The following is a 26,351-nucleotide window of genomic DNA, read 5'->3' on the forward strand; positions in this document are numbered from 1 at the left end:
AAGATCATACGCCCTCTTCATGGAAATTCTCTTCCCTCATAATAAATTCCTCCATGGAAAGATTCTCCCACGTATAAGCCTCTGATAAGGTTATCATATTTATGACTTGTAATCTAGTTTCAAAGATATGTTACATATATTCACTTACTTACAAAGTGAACATAAGATGTCCTTTTTTCAAGCAATATCTCTGACCATTCTGACTTAGCAGGCGGTAAGTAACCCAGTAAGAGTCTCCAAGCCAAAGGTCTGAGGCCCATTTCATCGGGTATACCTAGCCAAAAAGGGATAATATTATAATTATATTATATAACATAATGATATGTACAAATACTAAAGATGTAATAAATACGTGATAATGATATATATCATGTCAAATATATGAAATAATGAATATACATACAATATAATACCCGATACACATAAAATTGGAGCAATAAAAAAATATAATAAAATACATATAATGGTAAATACTATTGAATACATAACAATACATAATAATAAGTAATTATAAATAAAATGATTAAAAAACGTTAAATTATGTCTAAAATAATAAGAATATAAGTAATAAATAATAGTGTATTAATTCAATTAATACACTGAAAAATAACAAAATAACAATTTAAAAAATAAAAGCTACATAAAAAGATTAAGCTTACCGCTAGCAGGTTGCTGCTATTTCAGAGAAAGGAAATTCCTTCTCCCCGAGAAGCCTCCTCCACATAAATTTATAACAGTTTTCGTAAGCTACTACCTTGTCCTCCTTTGTAGGTCTTATATAACAGCAGAGAATTCCAAAAGAATCTTTGATGACTTTCCCCAATCTGTGTCATCAAATCTCTTATAAAAATTAAAGCAGACATTTTTTTTTTTCAAACTTGCATCACGTGTCGTCCCCAAGTTACTCTTAGGTGTAGTGATTCCAAAAAGATACTGTCAAAACTTGATACTCCAGAATTTGTCTATCAATTTTTATGGCGGGTATTTTTTTGAAGAATAAGCAAAGAGGGCTTTATTAAAAGAAATAAACACACTAACAACAAGTCCGAAGTTTGAAACATGTATGGATGAACATCATCCCCTACAAAAACCTACATATACAATCACAACCAGCAATCCTTAATGAGACGCTCTTTCTTCTGTGGGATGCTGCTATCTTTGATTTCTTATGTAGTATTGCTAGGACTATTGCTTTGGATGGGTCTCTAATTTATAAAATAGCTTTGGCCAGTTGTTCTTTGAGAAAACGATCACATGCTTCCTCAGGGTCATTCAGCACGGTAAATAAGACTTGTTTATCACACTGTTTATGGTAAAGAACTGTAAGTAAGGAGCGACCATCTCAATAGCAACTGAAACTCTATACAAGAGCCGAGAGCTCATATGGCACTTGTGACGAGCCGAGAGTTTTTTCCCACTAAATTTCATTACCATCTCTCCAATCTACACCTTTTCCATGATTTCCGGTTTCCCCTCTAGCTCCCCCCAATGTTACCAGATCTGGTCGGGATTTAAAATAAGAGCTCCAAGACACTAGGTCCTTCTAAATACAAAACTTCATTAAGACCTGATAAACCGTCCGTAGGTTAAAAATACCTCATTTTTTCTAATCTTTCCAAATTAACCGTCCTTCTACCCCCCCCCCCCCCAGATGGTCAAACCGGGGAAGCGACTATTCCTAATTTAATCTGGTCGGGTCCCTGATATGCCTGCCAACTTTCAGCGATCGCTATAATGATCAGGTATCTAGTTTCAGATTTTCTTCAAGTAAAAACTGGGGCGGTCTGAGATTCGAACCTGAGACCTCTCGTACCCTCAGCGAGAATCATACCCCAAGACCACAAATCATACTTAACAAGAACAATCATTTGTCTTATCGACAAATAAAATTCTTCTCAGCTATCTTGTTCGTTGCCCCCCCACCCCAGATGGTCGAAAACAGGAAGAGACTGCTTGTAATTTAATCTAGCCTGGTCCCTGATACGCCTGCCAACTCTCATCATCCTAGCTTATCTGAAAGTGCCCAAACTAGTAAATCCCCCCCAACTCCTCAAAAGAGAGTGGATCCGGTCCGGTTATGTCGATAACGTATCTAGAACATGTGCTTATTCTTCCCACCAAGTTTCATACCGATCTCTGCCCTCTAAACGCTTTCCAGGATTTCCGGTTTCCCCCTCCAAATCCCCCCAATGTCACCGGATCCAGTTGGGATTTAAAATAAAAGCTCTGAGACAAGGTATTCTTCTAAATATCAAATTACAATAAGATCTCATCACCCGTTCTTATCTCTTCGTAATCTGATAACTCGTTCGTAAGTTAAAAAAAACATGATTTTTTCCAATTTTTCCGAATTACCCCCCCCCCCCCCTCCTTCTCCCCCAAAGAAAGCCAATCCGGTCTGATTATGTCAATCACGTATCTAGAACGTGTGCTTATTCTACCCACCAAGTATTATCATGATCTCTCCACTCTCAGTGTTTTCCACGATTTCCAGTTTCCTTCTCCAACTCCCTCAATGTCAACGGATCCAGTCAAGGTTTAAAATAAGAGCTCTGAGACCGGAGGTCCCTTTAGGAAATTTTATATTTCATTAAGATCCAATCACCCGTTCGTAAGTTAAAAATACCTCATTTTTTTAAATTTTTCCGAATTACCGAATTAGGTACCCCTTCCCCAACTCTCCCAAAGAGAGCGAATCCGATCAGGTTATTTCAATAACGTATCTAGGACAGGTGATTAATTTTCCCGCCAAGTTTCATCCCGATCTCTCAACTCTAAGCGTTTTCCAAGATTTCCGGTCCCCCCAACGCCCCCCAATAACGCTGGATCCTATCAGGATTTAAAACAAGAGGTCTGGGTAACGAGGTGCTTCTAAATCTAAAATTTAATTAAGATCCGATCACTCGTTCGTAAATTAAAAATGCCTCATTTTTTCTAAATTTTGCGCAATAGCCACCTCCTCCCAACTTCCCCAAGTAAAGCAGATCCGTCCCGGTTAGGTCAATCACGTATCTAGGACTCGTGCTTATTTTGGTCACCAAGTTTCATCCCGATCTCTCCACTCTAAGCATTTTCCAAGATTTCAGGTCTCCCCCTCCGACCCCCCCCCAATAAGACTGGATCTGGTTGGGATTTAAAATAAGAGCTTTGAGACACAATACATTTCTAAATATTAAATTTCATTAAGATCCAATAACCTGTTCATAAGTTAAACATACCTCATTTTTCAAAATTTTCGAAGTTAACCGTCCGCCTACTCCCTCCCCCAGAAGATCCAATCGGGAAAACGACTATTTCTAATTTATTTTGGTCTGGTCCCTGATATGTGTGCCGAATTTCATCGTCCTAGCTTATCTGGAAGCGCCCAAACTAGCAAAACTGGGACAGTCCGACAGAAATTGTGATCGCTATTTGCCACTTGATAAATACGAAGTGCCATAAAAACCTCCTTCCTGCTATTGCAAGATTCTCAAAACCATAAATTAAGCTTATTTTCACGCAAATCATTAAAAGCGATTTCAAGCATGTTGTTAAAAACGGCATAAGCTTGGTTAAACCCTTAATGTTGCAAAGCTGTATTTTCTACCGAGCAGCTGCCATTACATAGGAGGGGACGCATCCCCTTTTCTGCTAAATTAATGCAGTCATCAGATCGCAAATAATTACCTTAGGACATGTACCATCCATACCATGAAACAATTACTGAAAAAGATTAGCTTATATATACCAGCTGCTCTTATCTGGAAAATTTCACCCTAAGAGAATTGTAAATATATTTTATTAGGCATTAAACGAAAGCAGCAGATAATATTCTGTCATTATACTAAAATATAGCAAAAAGCGTCCTTTTTCGACAATAATATCGAATTATTTGAGAGCCCGCTCCTCCGCTAGTTGTAACTCTGAAGTTTAGTGATTATCTTTCTTTTTCCTCTAGCATATTTCTCTTAAATTTTAGTTTAGCAACTTTTCAGTCAGTGATAAGGAAGGGAGAGCGTGCGTTTAAATACTACATTTGAACTCACCTCTATAAAGGGTTTATAGCTACAGTATGACAAGAATAAAAGAAAAAAAATTTAATTGAGGAATAAAAATACCTAGGTAGATTGAGTTCTTTACTTTCTTCTAAAACACTTGTTTTTTTATTCTCGTGGGCCGCGAGAACTATGGTTTTCTAACATTGATATAGAAAGGGTAGGGGCAATAGGGGCCAGTTATGTTTCTCACTACAGAAGATGTAGTTTTTCATTTCCTGGAAAACACAGATTAAAAAATTCGGAGCGATGTCCCTCACACGTGAAAAAGGCAGGGGCAAACGAAGCTGTAACCCCTACTGCAGACCCTTCAATATCACCGATTCCCATGCGAAATAGAGTTTCCGGCCATTATAAGTCAGCCATACAAGGGCATGATGCTACCCCTTCGGCCCCCAGGCCCCATGACACTTAAGCTGCGGGGACTTCTATGCCCAACATACAAGGCCATGATATATCATCTTCACCCCCCCCCAAGCCCCATGAAACTCAAGCTGCGGGGTCTTCTATGCCCAACAAATAAGGCCATGATGTGTCCCATTGCATGCGGGCCTCCGCATGTAAGCTATTGATCTTAATGTAAGAGTAAATTTACTGATATTTATTAGGGCTAAAAAACTAATGTATATTTATATTCAGACAAGCAATTGGAGAAATAAGCAGGATCCAGTTGGTTCTAAAGACAAGCCACTCTTTGAAGGGCATTTCGGTAAAAACTACATTTTTCTGAAAACTATTAAGAATATTGATGCTATCCCTCACCTTTAAAAGTAACACCTTCCTTTTAGTTTGCTATAGGAACGTTTTCGATAGTTTTGAGGAGCCCCTCGATCCCTGAGGAAATGGAATTTTCACCATGCTTTTAGCTATTAGTAGTGTATTGAAACTAAGATTTTTTAAGATACTAGATTCTATTGTTTTATTGTTACCTCTAAGAAAAGGGATAAGAGAAGGCCCCTTGGTTCTAAGCGAGAAATAGCTAAAAAGACATTCCTATCAGGAAATAACTGCAACCTTCATGCTTGTAAAAATAGTATATTCTAGTATTGAAAAGCGCTCCCAGTAAGAAGAGGGATTTGGGGATGCTGAATTTATGGCCAAATCGGGGTGTTAGTAAGACATATATGGACAATTTGGCAGTTAATAGTGGCGGGGAGGGGGCAGAGTTTCTTAAAGTCGATTCTAATTGGTTAAAGGGGAAATATCCTATAACGCTTAAGGGAATGAAAATTTTCGTGAGGGGCAAAAAATTTTCGTGAAACTTGATATCGAAAGGTGTCCATGCAGGTCTGAAGGTGTACTGTGCGCAAACACACAATGAGGATATCAGAAAAGTCGGCAAGGGGGTGCCTTGACACTATAAAACAAATTCAATATTAGTGTTTATAGCAACTGTGTAGAAAATAATTTAGTTCCAAAAGCGAAGGTCATGGCCATTCGCTCTTTAAAATATAGAAAATATATAGCTTGAGTAGAGAAAAATGCCATATCCACCATATCGGATAAAGTTTACTTGCGCGCAGACAGTATGAGAGTACTAACACACGGTCACTACCTTCCTTTAGATCTAAACATATGTGCAGAGTATAGACGGCGTGTCGGCCTGGAACAGGCTCAACAGTTGGTGAGAGGGTGGTCCAATCAGCCTCCAGCTCACCAATGTGTGTTTTCTAGTGGTTTTATAGTGTTTTTAGAAGTAGTGTTTTTTATCTATTTATATTTATATATTTAAATTTTTTGTGCAAAGCGGAATCAATGTTTTAGAAAGTATTTAATATTATACTAATGTTTTAAAAGTAATAAAATCACAGCGTCGCAATTGGCGCCTACCGACTGCCGTTCTGGCCGACACGTCCTCCAGAGGAGTCCGCTCAACTCCGGCCCTCCAGGTTGGACCTATTTCTAAGTGCCCTTTTTAATAATATTTTTTATAGTCCCATGCATATGTAAATACTTCCAAGTGCCTATTTCATGTTGTTGACTAGTGTTTATGTAAATATGTTTTGTAAAGTATTTATTTATGTATTAAAGGAACCATATATTCTATTTTTTAGTATTTATTCAAGAGATTGAGGTTAGGTTCGGTCAGTTGTATTTTGACATTGGCGGAGAATGTATTAATTTAACAATCTATTCACATAATTTCTTTGCAGACCATCAATGTCTCGTGAATCAGCACTTGTAACGAAAATAATACGAAATCACGATAAATGTTTCTTGAAAATCCGAAAAAATCTAATATTGCAATAGTGCGTGGCCTATGATCAAATAAATACTATTGCACAAGACATAAAATTCATACGGGACTTGAAATATTTAATATTATTCAACCAAACTTGAGGTAGATTACTGATGACTTATCTGAATCCACTGAGGAATGGTCTCAAGAGATGTTACAATTATTCAAGGTCCGATTTCATAACGAGGAAATTTTGTAACTGCTGTTCTCCATAATCTCTTTCATCAGAGCAACTTTATGAGAACACTTGCTTTGAATTGTACTTACTATATCATTTGTAGGGTTGTTAGCGATTTAAGTTCTCTTATAACTTTAAACAAGCAAACGTATCCCGATGAACCAGAATTTCGCCACTAATAGCAAAATTTTACTAGTGGTCAACTAGCTTTCATTCACTACGGAAGAACAAAAAATAATCTTTTTCTAAATATTACCTTATTCTTGAAGCGGAAACATGAGCTAAATTAACCGGATTATTTTTTTAAGTCACAAGGAAAAACTATTCTAAAGTGTAAGGATTGAATCGCACTAACTACGTCACTCGCACAAATATCGATCTACCTGTTTGTGGCTTTGTGCAAAGTAAACAAAGGATTAGCTGTGAAATTGTGCGAAAAAGGTTGGATTTGTTTGTTAAGGTAATTAATGGATACTATGCTAAATTGGATGTAAAAATACGGTGGTGAACAAGTTGCAGGCCTCCACGGTCCAGTGGGCCACCCTGCAAGAGTGGTGATTGCCAACGTCATCCGTGGGCCTGCCCATTTCAAGATAAGTCTCATTTGTTTTTTCCTGCTCACACTCATCATGTCGTATTAGGAATTTAATCTTGCACTGGCTAAACTTGCAGGCTATCCATTATGGCCTGTACGAATTCTAAAAGTTATGAAAAAGGAAGGAAAGCAAACAAGCTATTTGATCTTCTGTTACAGGGATAATAGCGAGCAAATGGTTTCAGAAAATATTCTTGTATCGTTTGAAGACAATGTCACATAGGCTTCTACTTAAACTACGAAGAATATTAAACGCGCTTATGATGAACTTGAGCGGTATTCCGAGATTTACAGGTCGACCTCAAAAGTATTTGCTGCACTAAAATTACCTGATGAAGCTGCTACATTAACCGGTTCGCAGTCTGCCTTATTTGCACGAATTTCGGCCACGGTGCAAGAGCTAACTAAAACTAGAGAGTCCATAGTTTCTCACCAGGTCTCTAGAAAGTGTAGCGGGAAAGGAAAATCTGGCTTTAAAGACTCTGCCGAGGCTATAATTAGTGAGTGGTACAATTCTGTATCACTTGAGTTCAACCCTATCTTAGACAGCATTGAGCGAGAGCTGAAAGCATGTACAATGCATCCTTTCAATCTTGAGAATCGAATTGAAAATATTAGAGTCAAGCTGGACGGTATGGACCAAGAGAATATCTTGGATAGTATTGTTTTCAATGGTCTTAAGCAAAAGCCGGGAGTTGACCTTAAAACGACGGTGCTCAATGTCCTTTTGACACATACGGGTGTTACTGGTATATCCTCTCGTGAGTTATAAAGTGTTTTCCGGTTTAGAATGAACGGGCTTCATACTTTTAGTGAGAAAGTTACTCCAGTGCTAGTGCGATTTGTTAACACAAAATTCTCGAAAAGTGTTCTCAGAGAAGTCTAAACTAGCAGGTTAGGGCATCTTTGTGTCGGAATCTTTTACAAAGCGACGTCGTGATTTGCTATATGCCGCAAGGGACCGGTTCACTGTCAAACATGTATGGACTGAACGCGGAAACATATTAGTGAAGTCGCCAGGTGAACCCTCTGCGCGAAAATTAAGATCTATGGCTGAATGCGTTTTGAATTGGTATTTATTATTATTCAAAAAAGAAAAAATGCCAATTATCGGTTTCTAATTTTTTGTTTTCCTTATTTTTTTTGTCATTTTGAGAGATTTATTTTGGTTCCAGATTTCATTTACTCTCGCTGCGTCTATACTGGATGATTTAATGAGCCGACCTTTTCTCCTAGAACAGGTCTTGTCAGCACAAATAGCAACTGATATTGAGTCGTGTTTGAGCCAAGTTAGACATAAAGAGCTGAGAAACAGAGCTTTTGTTGAAAGTTCGCAGTTGAACCACGCGGAAGCCGATTTACTGCGTTTATATGCCTAGAACTACCACCTAACTACGTGTTATGAGGATGTGTTGCAATTTCTCTCTGATTCTCAAGGAAAATTAGTTTTATTGGTATATATGAAAGCTTTTTGAGTCAGGAACTCTCTCTCTCTCATTGTACTCTTTTCCAGATTATAATTTGGAGATTAAAAACCAGACGTCACTTCATAAAGGGGAAATTGCGTGTTTGAGGTGAAAGTCGTTGACATACCAAGTAAGAGATGATATTGATGTATGGGTAGAGGATAAGTTCGAAAGTTTTAGTCTGGAATTAGAGATGGGAAATAGTAAATTTTTTATTACTGTTGTGTATAAGCAAACGAGTGCTAGCTGGGAAGAATTTGAGCATGGGTTTGATCAACTTGTGCGTGCGGTGTCTCGGACAAGTTTAGATTTTATTTGTATGGGTGATTTCAACTTGGATCTGCTTACATTCAATGGAGTGAGTTAATTGTTGTTTTTTTTAATTTGATGGTTGCTCATGATCTTTTTCCCCTAGTGAATATTCCAACACATGTTACGAGTCACTCAGCTGCTCCTATAGATAATATTTTTCTTGATTATAAGTATCTGAAGCGTGGTTATGCCGATGGGGCTCTATACCCTTGTTCGGACCATTTACCATTTGTTGGAAGCCATTCGGCCTCCTTGTGGCCGAATGAAAAAAAAAAAAATGATGACTCGGTCGTTAAAAGAGGTGAATTTACAGAGGTCTGAGGAAGAGTTGAGTATCAATAATTTTCGTGAGATTATGGATATGAAAGATGAGGCTTCTGGTGTATTTGATCGTATGATGGGGGTCACATGGCAAATTTATGATAACACTTGCCCAGTGAAATTCTTGAAACCACGTAAGCGTGAGTCCAGGAAGCCCTGGATAACTATTGAAATTCTTAAAGTGTCAAATATAAGAAATCAAGTGTATGTGGAATATCTAAATAGTGAATGTGCCAAAAAACTGGAAGAATTCAAATAATACGCAATAAAGTAAACTCGATTAGGAGAATGGCTAAAAAAGAATACTTTGCAAACCAGTTGAGATTAAATAAGGATAATACTAAAAGAATTTGGAATGTTATTAATGACCTATTGGGAAAGAAGAAAGAAACTCCACCAATTCGCCACTGATTCAAGGAGAACATGTTATATATGAAATGAGTATTACGAATAAATATGCGTTTTTTTTCAAGTGTTAGGCAAAATGTACAGGCGCAAGGATTAGTGTAAGAAATTACGAGTGCTTAACATTGGTCAGATTCGAGACTATCAAGCTGCTATTTTTGCGTATCGATGTTGCAATCATGTATAAACTCAAGTTTTTACCAAATTTTTTCGAGTAAATCGTTCACTCCAATGGTAGGAGACTAGAAAGGCGGATAATTTTATTATTGAGTGTTGGAAAACCACATGTGCAGCTTCCAGAATTAGGTATTTAGCTCCGGCAATTTGGAATGATATCCCAGCTGGCATTAGGGGGGCCGAACGCATTGGGTCATTTCAAGTAAAATTCAAAAAACATTTATTGGAAGTGGGGGGATAAAATTTAGTTTTTCCTTTTTTTATTATTATTATTGTTAGCCTTTATTTATGTATATTTGGTGTTAAAGGGTAATTGAGTGAGAGTATTTTGTACTTCTTTATTTTTTGTTTTTTAAATAAATAGGTTGAGAATCAGAAGATTGCAGCCGTCAAACATCAGGCTGTTTGAGGCTTCCCCGGGCGGTTGTGTTTATGTATAGTTTTTGTAGTTAGTAGTTAATAAAGCAAGTCAAGTAATAAACCTTGTGGTTACATTCTATTGGATCTCAATCAAAACACGCCGAAGAGTTACGTGTTGTTAAGGATAATTTTGACAATGAAATTACTGTGTTTCTACCCGTGAATAGTAAAAAAGGTCATTAGTCTTCATCATGACATTGAAAAAGTTGCATGAAAACAGCCATTTATTTTCCGTCCTAGGTAACCGAAAACCACGGCTTAGGAAAGCTATATGAAACCGCATGCTAGGAAAGGATTTGCTAGGAAAGCAAAACCGCATGATGGATCATAGTTTGTATCTTTTTTTTTTAATTTGTCTGACTCTAGTTTGGGTGACATCTCCTCCTTGGGTGAGCGACTATCTCATCTTCAAAATAACCCAATTGATGTTCTTAGTTTGATAAATAATTCAGTAGGTCAGTCTAACAAATCACCATCAAATCCCCATTTTTCAGTTAGTAGTAAATACGTATCTGATTTAGATCGAGTATTCAAACGAGATGGTAGTTTCTCTGTACTTCAGCTTAATGTTCAGGGTCTTTGCTCTTCGTTTGATGAGTTGAAAAAAATAGTGCGTAGTGGCCACCCTGACTTCATTGGTCTTTGTGAGACTTTCCTTGATTCAAAAAACGAATCTCTATTGCATCTCCCTGGGTACAAGATGGAATATTTGAATCGAAGTAGGATGGCTAAAGGTGGCCTTGCTGTTTATGTTTCGGAATGTATTCCGTACTCTGTTAGACATGACCTGTCAAGAAATGAAGAAGGAATTTTTAAATCCATATTTATTGAGATTAAAACCCAAGCTAAAGCTTTGATTGTTGGTAATATATACCGGTCTCCTAGTGGGTCTGTTCCCTATTTCCTTCAGATTCTTGATGAGGTCTTGGAAATAATCCAACTTCATTCAGGTGAACTTGTAATTATGGGCGACTTCAACCTTAATTTGTGTGACCGGAGGTCATCCTCGTCCTTGGATTTTCTTTCGACAATGCTCGCTTGTGGAACACTACCTTCTGCACGCATTCCAACTCGCATAACTAACACTACCGCTTCTTTGCTTGATAATATTTTTTCATCTTTGACGTTGGTGCGAAATTGAATATTGATGAGTGATTTCTCAGACCATTTTCCTGTTTTTTCCATGTATGATTTTTCCGATTCGTTGCCAAGGAGGAGCCAAGAAACTGGTTTTTCCTCTTTAAAATTTAATGATCAGGGCTGGCATATTCTTAGGTCACGGTTGGCAGGTCGTTCGTAGAGTATTTCTAAAAATGGATCTGACATAGATTCTTTGTTTAATTCGTTTTATGATTTTTTGAAAGAAGTTATCTTTGATACACGTAATGCACCCCAGTCGAATCCAGCATCGAAAAGAACAACCCCTTTGAATCCTTGGATTACCCCTGGACTTCTTAAAAGTTGGAGGAAGAAAAATTATCTTTGGAAGGCTTACAGGTGCTCTAAGCCATTTTCGCGTGATTCTCGGCTTCAACTTTTCAAAGCTTATAGAAGAGTTTACAATTCGCTTTGCCGAAGGGCTAAATCGTTATTTTATCATAGAAAATTCTCTGCGTGCGGTAAAGACATTAGGAAGACATGGCAAGTAATCAATTCTGTTATCAGGCCATCTTTTCTGCCTCCTTCTGTCCCTTCAAGTGTTGTGATTGACGGGAAAAATGTAGAGGGTGAGCTAAAAGTTCAAGATGCGTTTACTTCCTATTTTGCTAATATCGGCAAAACTACAGCCTCTTCTGTAAGTCCTTCTTCTTTTCTACCTGATTTTAGGTCTTATCTAGGACCACCTTGTCCTAAATCAATGGCATTGGAACCTGTCTCTGATGCTGAAATAGCCAAAATTGTCAATTGTTTGAGGGGTTCTTCATCCTCTGGCCCAGACCGTATTCCGACTAAGGTTGTCAAGTTCATTCTTCCTGTCATTTTGTGTGCCCTCACGAGACTTGTCAATCTTTCTTTTGAAAATGGTGTCTTCCCAAGTGCTCTAAAGCGTGCTCGTGTTATCATCCCTTTTAAAGGTGGATCAAGGAATGATGCTGCAAATTATCGTCCCATATCTCTTTTATCAGTGTTTAGTAAAATTTTTGAAAAAGCTATGCTTTCTCGACTTCTTGATTTTCTTAATTCTAAACTCTTTTTTCATGATTTTCAGTTTGGTTTTAGGGCCAAACATTCAACTGAGCATGCATGTGCAACTCTCTTGAATTATTTAAATTCAGCTCTTGACTCTGGTTTGATACCTGCTGCTCTTTTTCTTGATGTTCGAAAAGCGTTTGACTCATTAACACACAAGATTCTTCTTCTGAAAATGTCCTATATTGGAATAAGAGGGAATGCTTATTCATGGATTCTATCATATTTATCTGGTCGAGTCATCTCGGTTCATCCGGACTTTTCTAATCCTTCTGGAATAGATTTTGGTGTTCCACAAGGATCTGTCATTGGGCCGATACTCTTTTTAATCTACGTCAATGACCTTATTAATGCGGTTAAAAATTTAAAACCTACCATTTGCTGTCGTCTTTGTAAACCAGTATTCGTTACTAGCTGTGACAAGAGTTTGTCCTTACCGGATACACTTATTGCTTTTGCTGATGACAGTACTCTTGGCACAACTGGTAGAACTGAGTCTGATCTTCGTTCAAGGATGATAGCCCTTTTTGAAAGAGTTATCCAGTGGTTTGATGTAAATTATCTTGCCTTAAATGTCGAAAAGTCATGTTTTCTCATTTTCTCCAGAGTCTCAAAGGCTTGCCCTGATTTAAATGAAATAAATGTATCAAGAGGTTCTCTAAGTAGACCTAAGGATCGTTACGTTCGATTCCTAGGCATCTTGCTTGACGAAAATCTTTCGTTCAAGTATCATATTGACCTGATTAAAATGAAAGTCTCCAGGAGTCTTGGAATCCTTAGAAAGCTCAAATATATATTTCCAGGGTCGATTCTTAGACTCTTGTTCTGCAGCCTAGTTCAGTCTTATGTTTCATATTGTTCTGTTATTTGGATGTCAACTTTTCCCTCGTCTCTGAAGCCACTTTCAAAACTTTATGATAAAGCAAGGACTCTTATTCAGGAAACTAACCGTTTTTCACTTAAACCCTTGCTTGATTTGAAATCTCTCTATTTTCTTTCTTGTTCTTCTTTCGTTTTTTTACAGTTGCACGGCCATCTTCCTGCTGTCCTATGTAATAATATATCTTTAGTTTCTGATCAATCGACTTATCATCTCCGCACTTCCAACAATTTACTGCTTCTTCACACACCGTCAGTGAGGTCTGACTTCAACCCTCTGACAGCTTGCAACAGGATCTGGAACACGCTCCCAGAGTTCGTACGAAGCTGCCACTCGTTTGGTATGTTCAAAAATTATGTTAGAGATTTTCTAGCTAGTAAATAATTTTGTTTGTTTGTTGTTTTTTTTTTGTCTTTATTTTTTATTCCGGTTTCCCTTGGAGTTGATGTCTCTGGATTGAGTTGGATATTTAATTGAGCTGGTGAAATCATGTGCTACCCCCTGCCTAGCTTGTCATTTTTTGGGGATTATTAAGGTGGGCGACTCAATTTTTGGTTTTTGTTTATATTTTTTTGTTGTTGGTATTTTTTTCTCCCCTGTTCTTTCCCGGCCATGGAGCCTTACGGGGGAGATTGTCTTGAAGTAATTTTTTTGTTTATGGATCTTAATGTTAAATAAAGAACTCAGAACTCAGAACAAACATGTTATTGACAATGAATTCACTGGTTTCCAATCTGAACTTCGTTCAAATTTAAATGAAGGCAAAGTTCGACTGACTGAAGGAATTTGGCAATAGATAAAGTAGACAAGAACGGAAAAGATTAAAAAAAACGGCTTGTTCAAGCGGGCAGTAGTTTCTTTTGATTGTTACTGCCAATAATCGCAAGATTTGTAAAAACTATTCTTTAGATAGCTCAATCTTACTTATTGACGCAAATTGAACTCGCTCTTCCAGTGAAAGTACATTTTGAAAATAATATTGATAAATATATGAACAATGAGACAATTGCCGACGATGAATAATTAATTTTAATTCAAAATGACCTTCGAAGTGTCAACAAGCATAAACTCCACCTTGAAAAACCGCTCAAAGTAAATGTCAGTTAGTATAAATTTTTAAAGTCATGAATTTCTCAAAAAGTCTTATAGGGAATAACATGTTTTAAAATGATTAACATAATTTGGAGAAATAGTAAAAGAAATATTGTTTTCAGATAGCACGCCAAGCTGAGGTGATAATTTTAAAGGTATTAAACGAAAATCTCTTTCCATCACATTGAGCGTGCAAAGGGCTTGCGGACGCTTCACATCACGCTTACGTTCAGTATGGCTCAAGTTTTAGAACGAGTTTATGAAAATATTGGTGAAGCAGGAGGTTTAAGTTACCCCGCCAAACTTTCTAGTCACTGGAGTTGAAAAGAAGCTGGCAACAGAATATTTACAGAGTGAAGCCACTTACACTCTTCACCAATATCAGAGGGTTCGTGGTAATCACTATCGTAAAACGTATCTTTGTAGAGAATTCTTATGCAAAAATTCAAACAGATCGAGGTAGTGAATTTTTTAATCCACATGTAAAAAAGGTTTTATTGACCTATAATACAATACAATTACAGTCATAGTCCTATAAAGGCGGCATTGCATGAACGTTGGATAAGAACTATTTGACTTTTAATTTGAAGATACATGAAAAAATTTCTAATGCTTTTATTCAAGATTTAAATAAAATCATGTTGATTTATAATCAACGTCTTTATCGATCACTGTAGAATCATAGTGCTCTTGAAATTCATCAAAGTAACAATACACTTCACATTTTTCTTAAACAATATTCCAAAGAAAAATTTGTGAAGAAGAAATTTAATGTTGGTGATACTGTTCGAATCAATCAAACCAATAATATTTTTGAAAAGTGAAATTACTTGTGGTGCAATGAACTTTTTAAAGTCTCAAAAATCTTAGACACTTAACCTGTAACGTATCGTCTACGTGATATGAAAGATGACGAGATCCTTGGCGCTTTTTATGATTATGAATTACAATAAGTTAGAGATAATGGAATGAATCAAATTTAAAAGATATTAAATACTCAAACTCGCAAGGGTAAGAGACAGTTGCTTGTTCGTTGGCTAGGATACAACTCTTTTTTGAGTTCTTGGATTGCCGCTGAAGACATTGACAATGTGTAATGATTTACATGTAGCATTTGTGTCCAATGTCCCTTACCCCCTATACAATAATTTGAATAAAGCAAGCAATATTTGGAACAAACTCTCCCCAGCCACAAAATTCAAGGGAAAGTAAGAAGTTGCTCTTGTTGATTATATTCATAAAAATACTTATGGTATCCTGAGAAAGAATCGTAGTTAGGATATAAAAGTAAAACCAAACAATTGGCCAGTGTATGGCAAGGAAGATGAATAGATAAAATAACTAAACTCTGATATATACACGCAACTCACATTAAAATACAAGGAATATGGTAGTACGACAGATTTGGTGTCGTGCTATCAATAGACAATCTCCAATCGTCAAAATAGTTTCCTCACGATCAACTATTCAATGGAAGAGGGGAAAATTTACACTAGCTCTCCTATTGAGGGTGAAATGATTCATCTCAATAATAATCTGAGGGATGTTTTTTACTTTAAACGGAATATAATCGATAGTAAAAGTGCCGGTAGCATCAGTGGCAAAGAAAATGTTATTTTTGCAAGCTATCCCCCGGCTTCTAATCTGACAATTGTATATTTCTTTACGTATAATTTATCAAGACATCAAAAGTAGGTAATACCAATGTCTCTATCCTGCGTGTTCTTGAACGAATAACCCCCTACATTATAAAGAACCTTCAATGTATTTCAGTCAAAACTTCGTATTTGGAGCTGTATCAGTTAACATTTAGAAGCGAATTGGGCGATCCTATAGCAATAACAAAAGATTTGGCTGAGATTACATGTCATTTTCGGCCTATTCAGTGAGATGGCTAAAAGAAAAAATTCTCTTGTTTGTCTTCATATTGATTGCTATGTTGCTACTCTTGGACCAAGACAATCAGGTCATGGAATCGACTATTACAGGGGTCGTTCGTCAACGTCAGCTTACGGTCTTGGCAATTGGCTTGCTATGCTGTTTCGCTTTGCATTACCCCAGGCTAAAAATATATTACACCGGTTACCGCAAATTTTACAGGGGTCGTTCGTCAACGTCAGCTTACGGTCTTGGCAATTGGCTTGCTATGCTGTTTCGCTTTGCATTACCCCAGGCTAAAAATATATTACACCGGTTACCGCAAATTTTTCGTCCTCGACATTACATGACTGGGCTCTGGGAAGGATTTTAAATTCTTCACAAAATCTCAGTACCGGCACGCGATCCCTCAGCAAGCGATTGAAATCACGACAAAAAAAGGTTTAAAGGGGGGTGAGAGCCCCTCATCAGTCTCAACCCAGAGCCAGAGGCGTAAAAAGTCGTTCTTGTTATAGAAGAAAAAGAAACCAAAAGTAAAAATTGTCAGATCGAAAAAGTATTTCTTCTCCTAGAAGTGGCATATCTGCCAAATAAAGAATTTCATCCTTCTGCCATCCTTCAATATTGATGTGAGTGTAAAACATGGTTACTATGAATAATTTTATCCGCAACAGCCGCTCTCTGAAGATGTATATTTTCAAATTTATTCCAGTGAAGATTATTTCATAGATTTGATTTCTACATTTATAGATTTGCGTGTCATTGAAAAAATCTAATAATGAAATACCAAGTGAAGCCGAGAAATTATTCGATGAAAATTGTGTAATACAAAATTTGTTTAGAAAAATCTATGTCTATATAAATGAAATATTGGTGAGGACAAGCAATAATCTTTCAAATTATGCAAGTTATATACAATCCATGTTGATGACTCCAATGTTCTATTAGAAATTGAGAGGTATGGCCACTGGATATGAGTATAAAAAACGGAAACTGACACTAGCAGTATACATAGAGATGCGAAAAGTAAAGATTTACAATCGGTTGGGAAAATAAACCGTGAGATATTTCATATTCCTCAATGGTTACCTCCCAATGTAAATATGGATATAAATCCAAAACTTGCTCCGTCTAATTTTATTTTCCGAAAAGTAGTTGGCATTGCGCTCCAAGTGACATTCTGTCTCATCTCTGCAATAGTTCATGTACGGAAACAACAGGTTATGAGTTCTGTTGCTTTGGCAATAGGGAATTAAGAACTAATGGAAATAACGTCAATAGTTCATGTACGAAAACAAAAGGTTATGAGTTCTGTTGCTTTGGCAATAGGGAATTAAAAACTAATGGAAATAACGTCAAATTGCTCGTTTCTCATATAATCGTGAATCAACGATGTATTACCACGGGTACCAGTACCTACGCTGATTCATCATTTACCAATGGTGAAATTCCCTTAAAACTTGCTTTAGCTTTAGTAAAAGTGCTACTGCCGTTGGATCATGGATAAATTCCGCACATAAATTTGAAATGTTTGGACTTCCATCTCTTCTATGTAAAGTAAATGCAATTCCACTCATTTATCCTTTGATAAATCCTACAGGTCCTTATGGGGAATTGGCAATGCAATCTCTAGATTGAGATTCACAATTTTTGAAAAATTGTGTAACCGAAAAACCGTTTACAAAGACAAATGGTATCACTGTATTTGATTTGTTCGGTACTCAAGCTATGACTATTGTCCGAACGACCATTTAAGTTTAGAGTGTACCTTTGCCGAACCAGTGGAAGAGAGTATTGGATTAACCTGGCTAAATCAATTTGAAATATATTGGGAAATTTCCCATGATGGCAGTGTTCTATTAGACGTGTTACCATAAACACAAATCAAATAATCAATGTGTTCAAATAGAATCTCTACTTGTCCAAATACAAATCCTATGCATATATTCGGATTTCTTCGATGATATTCAAAGCGTTAACAATACCCTTATCATTGTTAAAAGTAGCCCATCAATTGCAAAGATGAAACAGCGAAAAATATTGAATTTTTGTATCCTTTTAACCTACAGTATACGTTCTAGACGCCTCACATTAACAACTTTCTTGAGCACAGTGGAAAATCTATTATCTAAAATCAAAATCGAGTGCAAGCTTTATCAATCATAAGCTGTGGTTATAATGATTGTATTTTATTGTTCGATGTCGTAGATATACTGACAGTGAATTTCTCAGCATTTATGGTGACAATCCTCGATTGAGCGACTTTATAGTTGAAAATACTCTTTCCTCAGTTCATTCAGAGTGAAATAGTTTAGAATTTTGATAAATTTGTTTATTAGTAAAACTTATATGTACAAAACACTGTGTCCTTTAGGTTTCTTCCTCCACGTATAGGTAATTATCGTTATTGATAAGTGGCGGCAGCTCGTCAGAATTACACTTGTATTTTTTTGTTATGCAAAGTCAGTATCACATTTTCTACAAGACAATGTAAATCCATTTTTATTACATCGCTTTTGAAAGTCATTAACACTATCCTGATTCATATTATAAAATTCTTGTGTTTCAATTTGCTTATTTGAAGCAATGTCGCACACTAAATTCTAATATGAAGAATCACTTTCTGTAGCACCTAAATAAAAGTCATTAGGTTCATATTCAAAGCAGTCGGTATCTTCCCACCAATGTCGTAAACACCAGACTCTCTTATTATTCCAGCACTTGAAACGTAGACCAGGTTCTTCTTCCCACTTAAATTTCAAACAACGACGATACTAGTCTCTTAAAAATAAACTGGAATCACATTTAGGGTTTTTTTGCAATAGGGCCAGGGTAAGTATTTTCCCATTGATCGTATTTATCATAGTGACAATTTGGACCAAGGAAACCACTATTATGAGAGTCACAAATCTCTTCAAAACAGGAAGTACAGCCTTGAATTTGCACTATGTTTCCTCCACGCAATTTACATGGATTGCATAATCTATGCTTTTCATTATAGTCGTCAACAAAAGTACAATTCACATAGGATGACAAGCTGCTCAATATAATAAAGGATAATGGATGTGTAAAGCATTTGTCAATGTTGACTGTCTCACTTCCAAGAACAAGCTGACTATGGAAAATGAATATGTTCTAGGGGAAGTGACGTCAGAAAACTGTTTAGACAGAATTTTTATGATGTCGACTTATTTCTTATTGCCTAGCAAAATGACCGTTTAGGTAGTGGTTAAAAGCAAAATTACAATAAGATTTTTTTTTGTTTCAATTAATATGTTAATAAATTTAGTAAATGCATCTGGGCCAAGACGTAAAAGTTTCAAAGTCCAAAGACGATGAGTCAGTTCTCACTATATAGTTAACCATTCTTTCAGAAAATATTTTCCTTCGAAAAGATAACTTTGGAAAATCATCTTCTAGAATCATACATTTTTCAAATTTTACTAGATTCCATATGATTTTTTGCTTCTCAAATCCAGTCATTTTTAATCCTGACACTTTCACAACCAATTATAGACTAATAACAGCTTTCGCTAGTAACATACTCTTTTTTTAAAGATTGATGTAGATCTTTGACTTCAATATATTTTGCTAATGCATTTAATCAGTCTTTGCATATGCAGCATATTCAATTTTGCTGCAAAGAATGACTGCTATTCTAACTTGAATTTGCTCAATGATATTACATATCGCGCAAACATCCCGCCCCATTCTAGGGTCAGACAGCAACTCCTGTAACCACTTTCTACGACAGCATTAGGCACTCTAGGTTTAGCCCCACCATTAATAGCGCATTTAATATCCGATATAGTAAAAGCATTCATTACTAAAGAATAATATCCTTTATGTTGACATGCTGAACTCTTTTATAATAATGAAGCAACTCCCGCAAGATTGCGTCACCTTCGCCTGTAAATATTGGACCATGATCAATTTTTTTGCAACCGGGACTTCCCCGCCTGACTAACAGACTCTGACACTCTCAAGACAGAGCAACCGAGGAAAACCTAAATCGGCGGGGTCCTCAAGAATTTTAAAAAGGAAATCAAGATTTGGCAGTGGTCTCGTAGGTTTTCAAAAGAACATTCAAGGGGATCCTGGGGTAAAGAAGTCCTGAAGGTTTTTAAAAGACTCTCAATTATGTAACAACCACAGTAATCCTGAAGCAAGGAATTCCTAGCCCTCGTAATTTTTTTTTAACTCTTAGGTATCACACAAAGAAATCCTGATTGGTTGGGGCCCCTGAAGGCTTTTCCCCACATCCTTAAGTTTTTAATCATTAAGATCGAAGATAACAGGATTTGACGGTGGTCAAAAATTATGGGCTAGGGAGGAGGGCTGCTTGTCCTAAACTCACTTTTGTTTCTTAAAAAGCACACTAGAGCTTTTAATTTCCAATCCAATTAGCCCCTTTAGAAGTTTCAATGATATTGATAGCTGTGACAGATCAGTGCTGCCTATGATAGTGATTATATGCCCTTTTGAAGCATGTATGCATATAGTCTTTTCGTTGAATTGAAACTTTCCCTAAACTGTCCCAAAAATTTTCACCCTAATATCCCTAGTTTTATCTGTTATTGTAACCGTAGAAGTAATATTAAAACTATTGGCATTGTTACTTCTGACTAGTTCAAAATCCACCATAAATTAACCTGGAAGTTCTAACTTAATTATGTAAGTCGTTCTTGAGATATTGCTTTGTCACCGTTTAGACAACTGACATGCCTAAAGTTCTTTTCGAATTAGTTCAACATCCGCTTAAATATTCCTCGAAAGCTTCATTTTAATACCAATAGCTTTTGAAGAAGCAATATGCATACGTCACCTTTGGTTTTCATTAACATCCCATTCAAGACAAAATGAAAGTTTCAACTCAATACCATTAACAGTCCCTGAAGCATTGCTGATGCGTCTTCTTGAACACTTTTAATCGCCCAAAAACCTTTTCTTAATGTCCTTACCTTTAGCAGAAGTAGCAGTAGCAGTAGCACCGGTAGTAAGAGCAGTAACAGCAGTCGTAGTTGCAGTAGAATTAATAGTAGTAGTCTTATCTTTGGTACCATTAGTAATAATATTAGCAGTAGCAGGCTAGTAGTAGTAGTAGTATGAGTAGAAGCAGTATCATTAGGATGCAAATATTGCCTTTTGGTCAGTTGAGCATCCTTCTCATCCCATTCGGGAATTTTCAACTTAATACAATCAGCCGTTGCCAATATGCCCTTTAGATAACCTGTATGTTCATATACTTCTTGGAACTCTCATCTTTAGCCTTATAGGTAGTCGCAATAGAAGTAGTTCAAATTTGAAGTAGTTCAAATTTGCCCTCAATATTCTCTCAAATTTTCACCTTCAAAGACTTCGCCTTAATAGTACCAGTATCACAGTAGTTGTGGTCGTAGTAGGGGAAATAGTGGCAGTTTTAGTGTTGAATCAGAAGTAGTAGTTTTAGTCTGCAGCAGTATTAATAACAGTAGTAGCATGTACATGTTACCTTTTGGTTGCTTCATCATCCCCCTCGTGATATCCCAGAAGTCTTACCCTGATACATATAGACATATAGACATTTTTATACGGTATGTCATTCCAAAAATATTGCTGATGATCCCTTTTGACGCCCTTTTGATCTTAATACTCTAATTATTCCAAGTTTTTGCAATTGAAGCAGTAGTTGGAGTAGTTTAGTAGCAGCAGTAGTAGTAATACTATGAGTGAAAGTAACTGGTTGGTTTTCAATCACCTTTGACTCTTCATAAGGTCACTAGAACTTCCAATTTTTCCACTCAAATGAGCCCCATCTGAGGTTTATACGACCATCCATTCCATGGATGCCCTAAATACGCCTGAGGCATAACTTAAAACCCTTGGCCCTGGTCTTTGAGGGCTTTTGTCAACCCTGAAGGCATTATTTTATGTTCTTTAGACTACTTTTACCAAAATGGCTATCTCACAATTTCAATCAGATTTATTGGGAGAAAAGAGGGAACCTGGAAGGGGGTAATTACGCCCCATCACTTGTGACTTTTAAAAGAAACTGGAAATTTTAATTTCTAATCAAATAAGCCACCTCTGAAACTTATAAGATCACCCGTTCCATAAAAGCTCAGATGCCCCGGGGCATAACTTAAAACCCCTGCCCCCATATTCTAAGAGGTTGTTTCAACACCGGAGGACTCTTTATACAATATTTAGACTATTTTGAACAAAATGGCTATCCCAAAATTTCTCTAAGATTCATTTGGGACGAAAAGGACGCAGGGGGGGAGAGACTAGGTGTCCTTTGATCCCTTTTGACTATCAAAAAGGGCACCAGAGTTTCTGATTTCCAATCAAATAAGCCCCTTACAAAGTTTATACGAACACACCTTCCATAAGAAAACATATTTATGACTAATGGGTTATTAGGATAACTTACAGCCCTTACCAGGTGGGCTGTGTGGATGGGGGGGCTGTCATACTCAAAGACGTAAATACTGGACTTTTCATATACGTTGAAGAATATGCCTATCTCAAAACTTTGATTGTATGTTTTTGGGACAATTATTGAGGAGGCTGATTACCCTCCAATACCTTTTGACTCTTGAAAAGGGACTAGAATTTTCAATCTCCAATAGAATTAGCGCCTTCCTAAGTTTCTACAACCACTTTTATACGAACTGCCTCGGTAAGATATAATAATAAAAGAAATATACTTTGCCGACATCGTTCTTAACGATTACAACAAATAAAAACTCACTACTGGAAATGAAAACAGTTCTCAGTAAAGCGAGTAAATGACACTCTGGCCTTTAGAAGAGTTAGTTGGAGTTAACCTTACTACTGTTTGGGGTAATATCTACTTTTTTCTAAGTTTTACTTAATAATTTATTCTAACTTCTGTTCGTTTTAGGTTTCATTCATTCATTGATTGTAGTTTCTCTTTATTTTAAGCTTGAATTATTACTTTATTTCTGTTTGTATTTAGTTCATTTCGGCTCTTAATTTTCTTGAAAAAAATACTCACAAGTTTTTTTTATAAATACTTTAACCGGTAACAATATTAAACAGACTTTCTAGCAGTTAGTACAAATGCATAAGCCATAAAATAAGACAGATAAATAACAAGATAGAAAAAAGAGGAATAATAAGAATTCTAGAGAATAATGAGAATTAGCAGAGAACACAAAACTAACAAGAATAATATAGAAAATACGAAAAAACAAACCTTTAAAGCATTTTGCTTTGAAACTACACCAAGGAATGACATCTTCTTCTAAATCAGAGAGAAATAGATCAACGCTAAAAAAAAGTATAACAATTTTTAACAAATTAATTTGCAAAAATATGAAAAAAAGCATAAACAAAAGTAGTATAGAAAACACGGATTCTGCCCAACCTAACTCATGCATTCGATTTACGTCATTTTCAGTCCATTTTACATAATTTTAATATCAATTATAGCACATTTTCCAATTTTTCATCCCTACAATCAACATGAAAACAGGTCCTTGAAAATAAAATTTGGTCTTATTTTTATACCTTTCACAATGTGAATACGGATTATAGGTCCCACCCCATCAATTTATCCCCTTTTCAATTGAATTCAAACCATTTAAATGAAGATTTCCGATATTTCTATAATTTCACATCCTGAGCTATAAGATCGTAACAGATCTTGTGAAATGAGAATTCGATTAATTTGTCAAATAAGGGTTTTATTATATTCTATTTTTCCTGTACTACCGATAAAAAGTAATAGTTTAATATTTAGTGGATCGTTCAATATCAATGTAATTTATTTTTAAATTATTTTTATAATAATTATTTTTTCTTTCAATAGCCTTTAAAATCATACCTTTATATAATTCCCTAAATTTCTTTTCAAGATCAGCTGCTTTAGGATCAAAACGCTTAGGTGCAAATACATCGTCCATTTCACCTTTAAAATGAATAGTAATAACGAGTTTTTTCCAGATTTAGTTTTGCCATATTTCATTCCTGTGATCGTGTGTTCAATTCCAATGTCTAAATCTGCTTTCCTAATAGTCTGATTATTTTTTTTCCATTCTCATTTCGCTTAAAATTTTTAATGAATTTTAAAATTCTCCATTTATTAATGGCTAATTCTATTCAAAAAAATTTCAATTAATCTTTCTTTTAATTAACTCTGGCTTTATTAGTTAACACTAGCTCCAGCTTTTCCACTTGAGACATGGCACCAATAGTGTCATTTTTAGTGTGATTTAGCACTTGCAGATGCTGGATTTTATTGGGAAAATGTAGACATGAGCAATATCTTTTATGCGAGCTATAAGAAATCTGCCTACGATGTTTTGGTTGCCCGCTAGCCCCACCCCTTTAGAAATGGCATAAAAAGTGTCATTTTAGTGCTATAAGGCACTTGCAGATGGTGGAATTTATAAAAAGTAGGTAAATATAAGAAACTAGCTGTTGGGGTGGCGCTTCGCGCCACCCCAACACCTAGTTGGTGGGGGCGCTTCGCAACCCCCCCCCCCCCCCAAGCCCCCCGCGCGCGTAAGTCGTTACGCGCCATATTAGTTACGCGCCATTGTAGTTGTGTCCCTGTGTCCCACCTGTGAATATAGATAGATATATACATATATTTTTAACTACGTAAACTTGCGAATATACAATATTCTTGGCTGTCCCATTGTCTGTGTATATAAATAGATTGTCAGGTTTACCGACTCTTGAACATGCAACATATAATTGTCTATGGGAAAAACAATCTGTATTCAGATCTATACCTCATTATTCTAATGATTGCCCTTGAGCTTTGTTGATGGTGATTGCTAATCGAACATTCCCTGTGTCCCCGTCGTCATTTATATATCCCCCTGTGCCCCCCGGCGTCCCCGTTGTTGTTGTTTCCCTGTGTCCCGGTGTCCCAGTGTCCCAGTCTGTAATTTCTCTTTGAGTGTCCAGGTCGTCATTTATATTCCCGGTGTCCCGGTCGTCATTTTTGTCCCGTCGTCATTTGTGCTCCGGTGTCCCGGTCGCTTTCTCTTTGAGTATCCCGGTCGTCATTTATATTCCCTGTGTCCCGGTCGTCATTTTTGTCCCGGTCGTCATTTGCGTCCCGATGTCCCGGTCTGTAATTTCGTCAGTCGACAAACATGACGTCAGTCGACACACAAACATGACGTCACACGACACACAGACACACAGACAACTTATTTATATATATATATATATATATATGTATTTAACTACGTAAAACATGCGAATATACAACATTCTTTGCTGTCCTATTGTCTGTCCATATAAATGGATTGCCAGGTTTACCAACTCTTGAACATGCAACATAATAATTGTCCATGGGAAAACAATCCGTATTCATATCTATACCGCATTTTTCTAACGATTGCCCTTGAGCTTTGTTGATGGTGATTGCTAATCGAACATTCCCTGTGTCCCCGTCGTCATTTATATATCCCCCTGTGCCCCCGGCGTCCCCGTTGTAGTTGTGTCCCTGTGTCCTGGTCGTCATTTATATTCCATGTGTCCCGGTCGTCATTTGTGTCCCGGTATCCCAGTCTGTAATTTCTCTTTGAGTGTCCCGGTCGTCATTTATATAGATATACAGATACAGTTTCTTTTTCAGTTTTTTTTTTCTTTTTTAGTTTTTTCTTTTCTTAGTTTTTTTCTTTTTTAGTTTTTCTTTTTTAAGTTTCTTCTTTTTATTGATTTGTTTTCTTCAATTTGTCAATGTTCATTCTAACATTGACACTTGAAAAAATCTTTACGTGCCAAGCAAGCTAAAGCTCCAACAATTTATAATAAACCTCAAAAATTGGGTATCTGTTTTAAGGTTTTCGAATTACCTTAATCTTTTGTCAAAATATATTGAAATATTTGTGCAATTCCCAGTCTTTTTAGTTTTTTTCTTTTTTTAGTTTTTTAGCTTTTTTAGTTTTTTTTTCTTTTTAGTTTTTTACCTTTTGATTTTTTTTTTTTTTTACATTTTTTCTTTTTAAGTTTTTTCTTTTTTTAATTTTTTTTTATTTTTTAGTTTTTTTTAGTTTTTTCTTTTTAGTTTTTTTAGTTTTTTACCAATTTTCTTTTTTCAGTTTTCTTTTTCTTCTTTATTTTTCAGACGTCATATGCAAACCCTCAATACAAAAATACATACAACTTATTTTTATATATAGATAAGATATAATCTGG

The 26,351-nt window shown here is 36.2% G+C and overlaps 1 protein-coding gene across 2 annotated transcripts in view; it reads right to left on the bottom strand.

Moving 5' to 3' along the window:
• LOC136040215 (TBC1 domain family member 13-like) overlaps nt 1–26,351 on the bottom strand; it is a 120,385-nt gene that overhangs the window by 51,808 nt on the left and 42,226 nt on the right. For both annotated transcript variants that reach the window (XM_065724410.1, XM_065724411.1), the window contains exons 3-4: nt 23,389–23,462; nt 149–274 (exon numbers count right to left, since the gene is read on the bottom strand). In XM_065724410.1, the coding sequence (XP_065580482.1) occupies nt 149–274; nt 23,389–23,462 (200 nt within the window). The remainder of the gene's footprint in view (nt 1–148; nt 275–23,388; nt 23,463–26,351) is intronic.

Source organism: Artemia franciscana, chromosome 20 (genome assembly GCF_032884065.1).
Source record: "Artemia franciscana chromosome 20, ASM3288406v1, whole genome shotgun sequence".
NCBI classification, from domain to species: Eukaryota; Metazoa; Arthropoda; class Branchiopoda; order Anostraca; family Artemiidae; genus Artemia; species Artemia franciscana.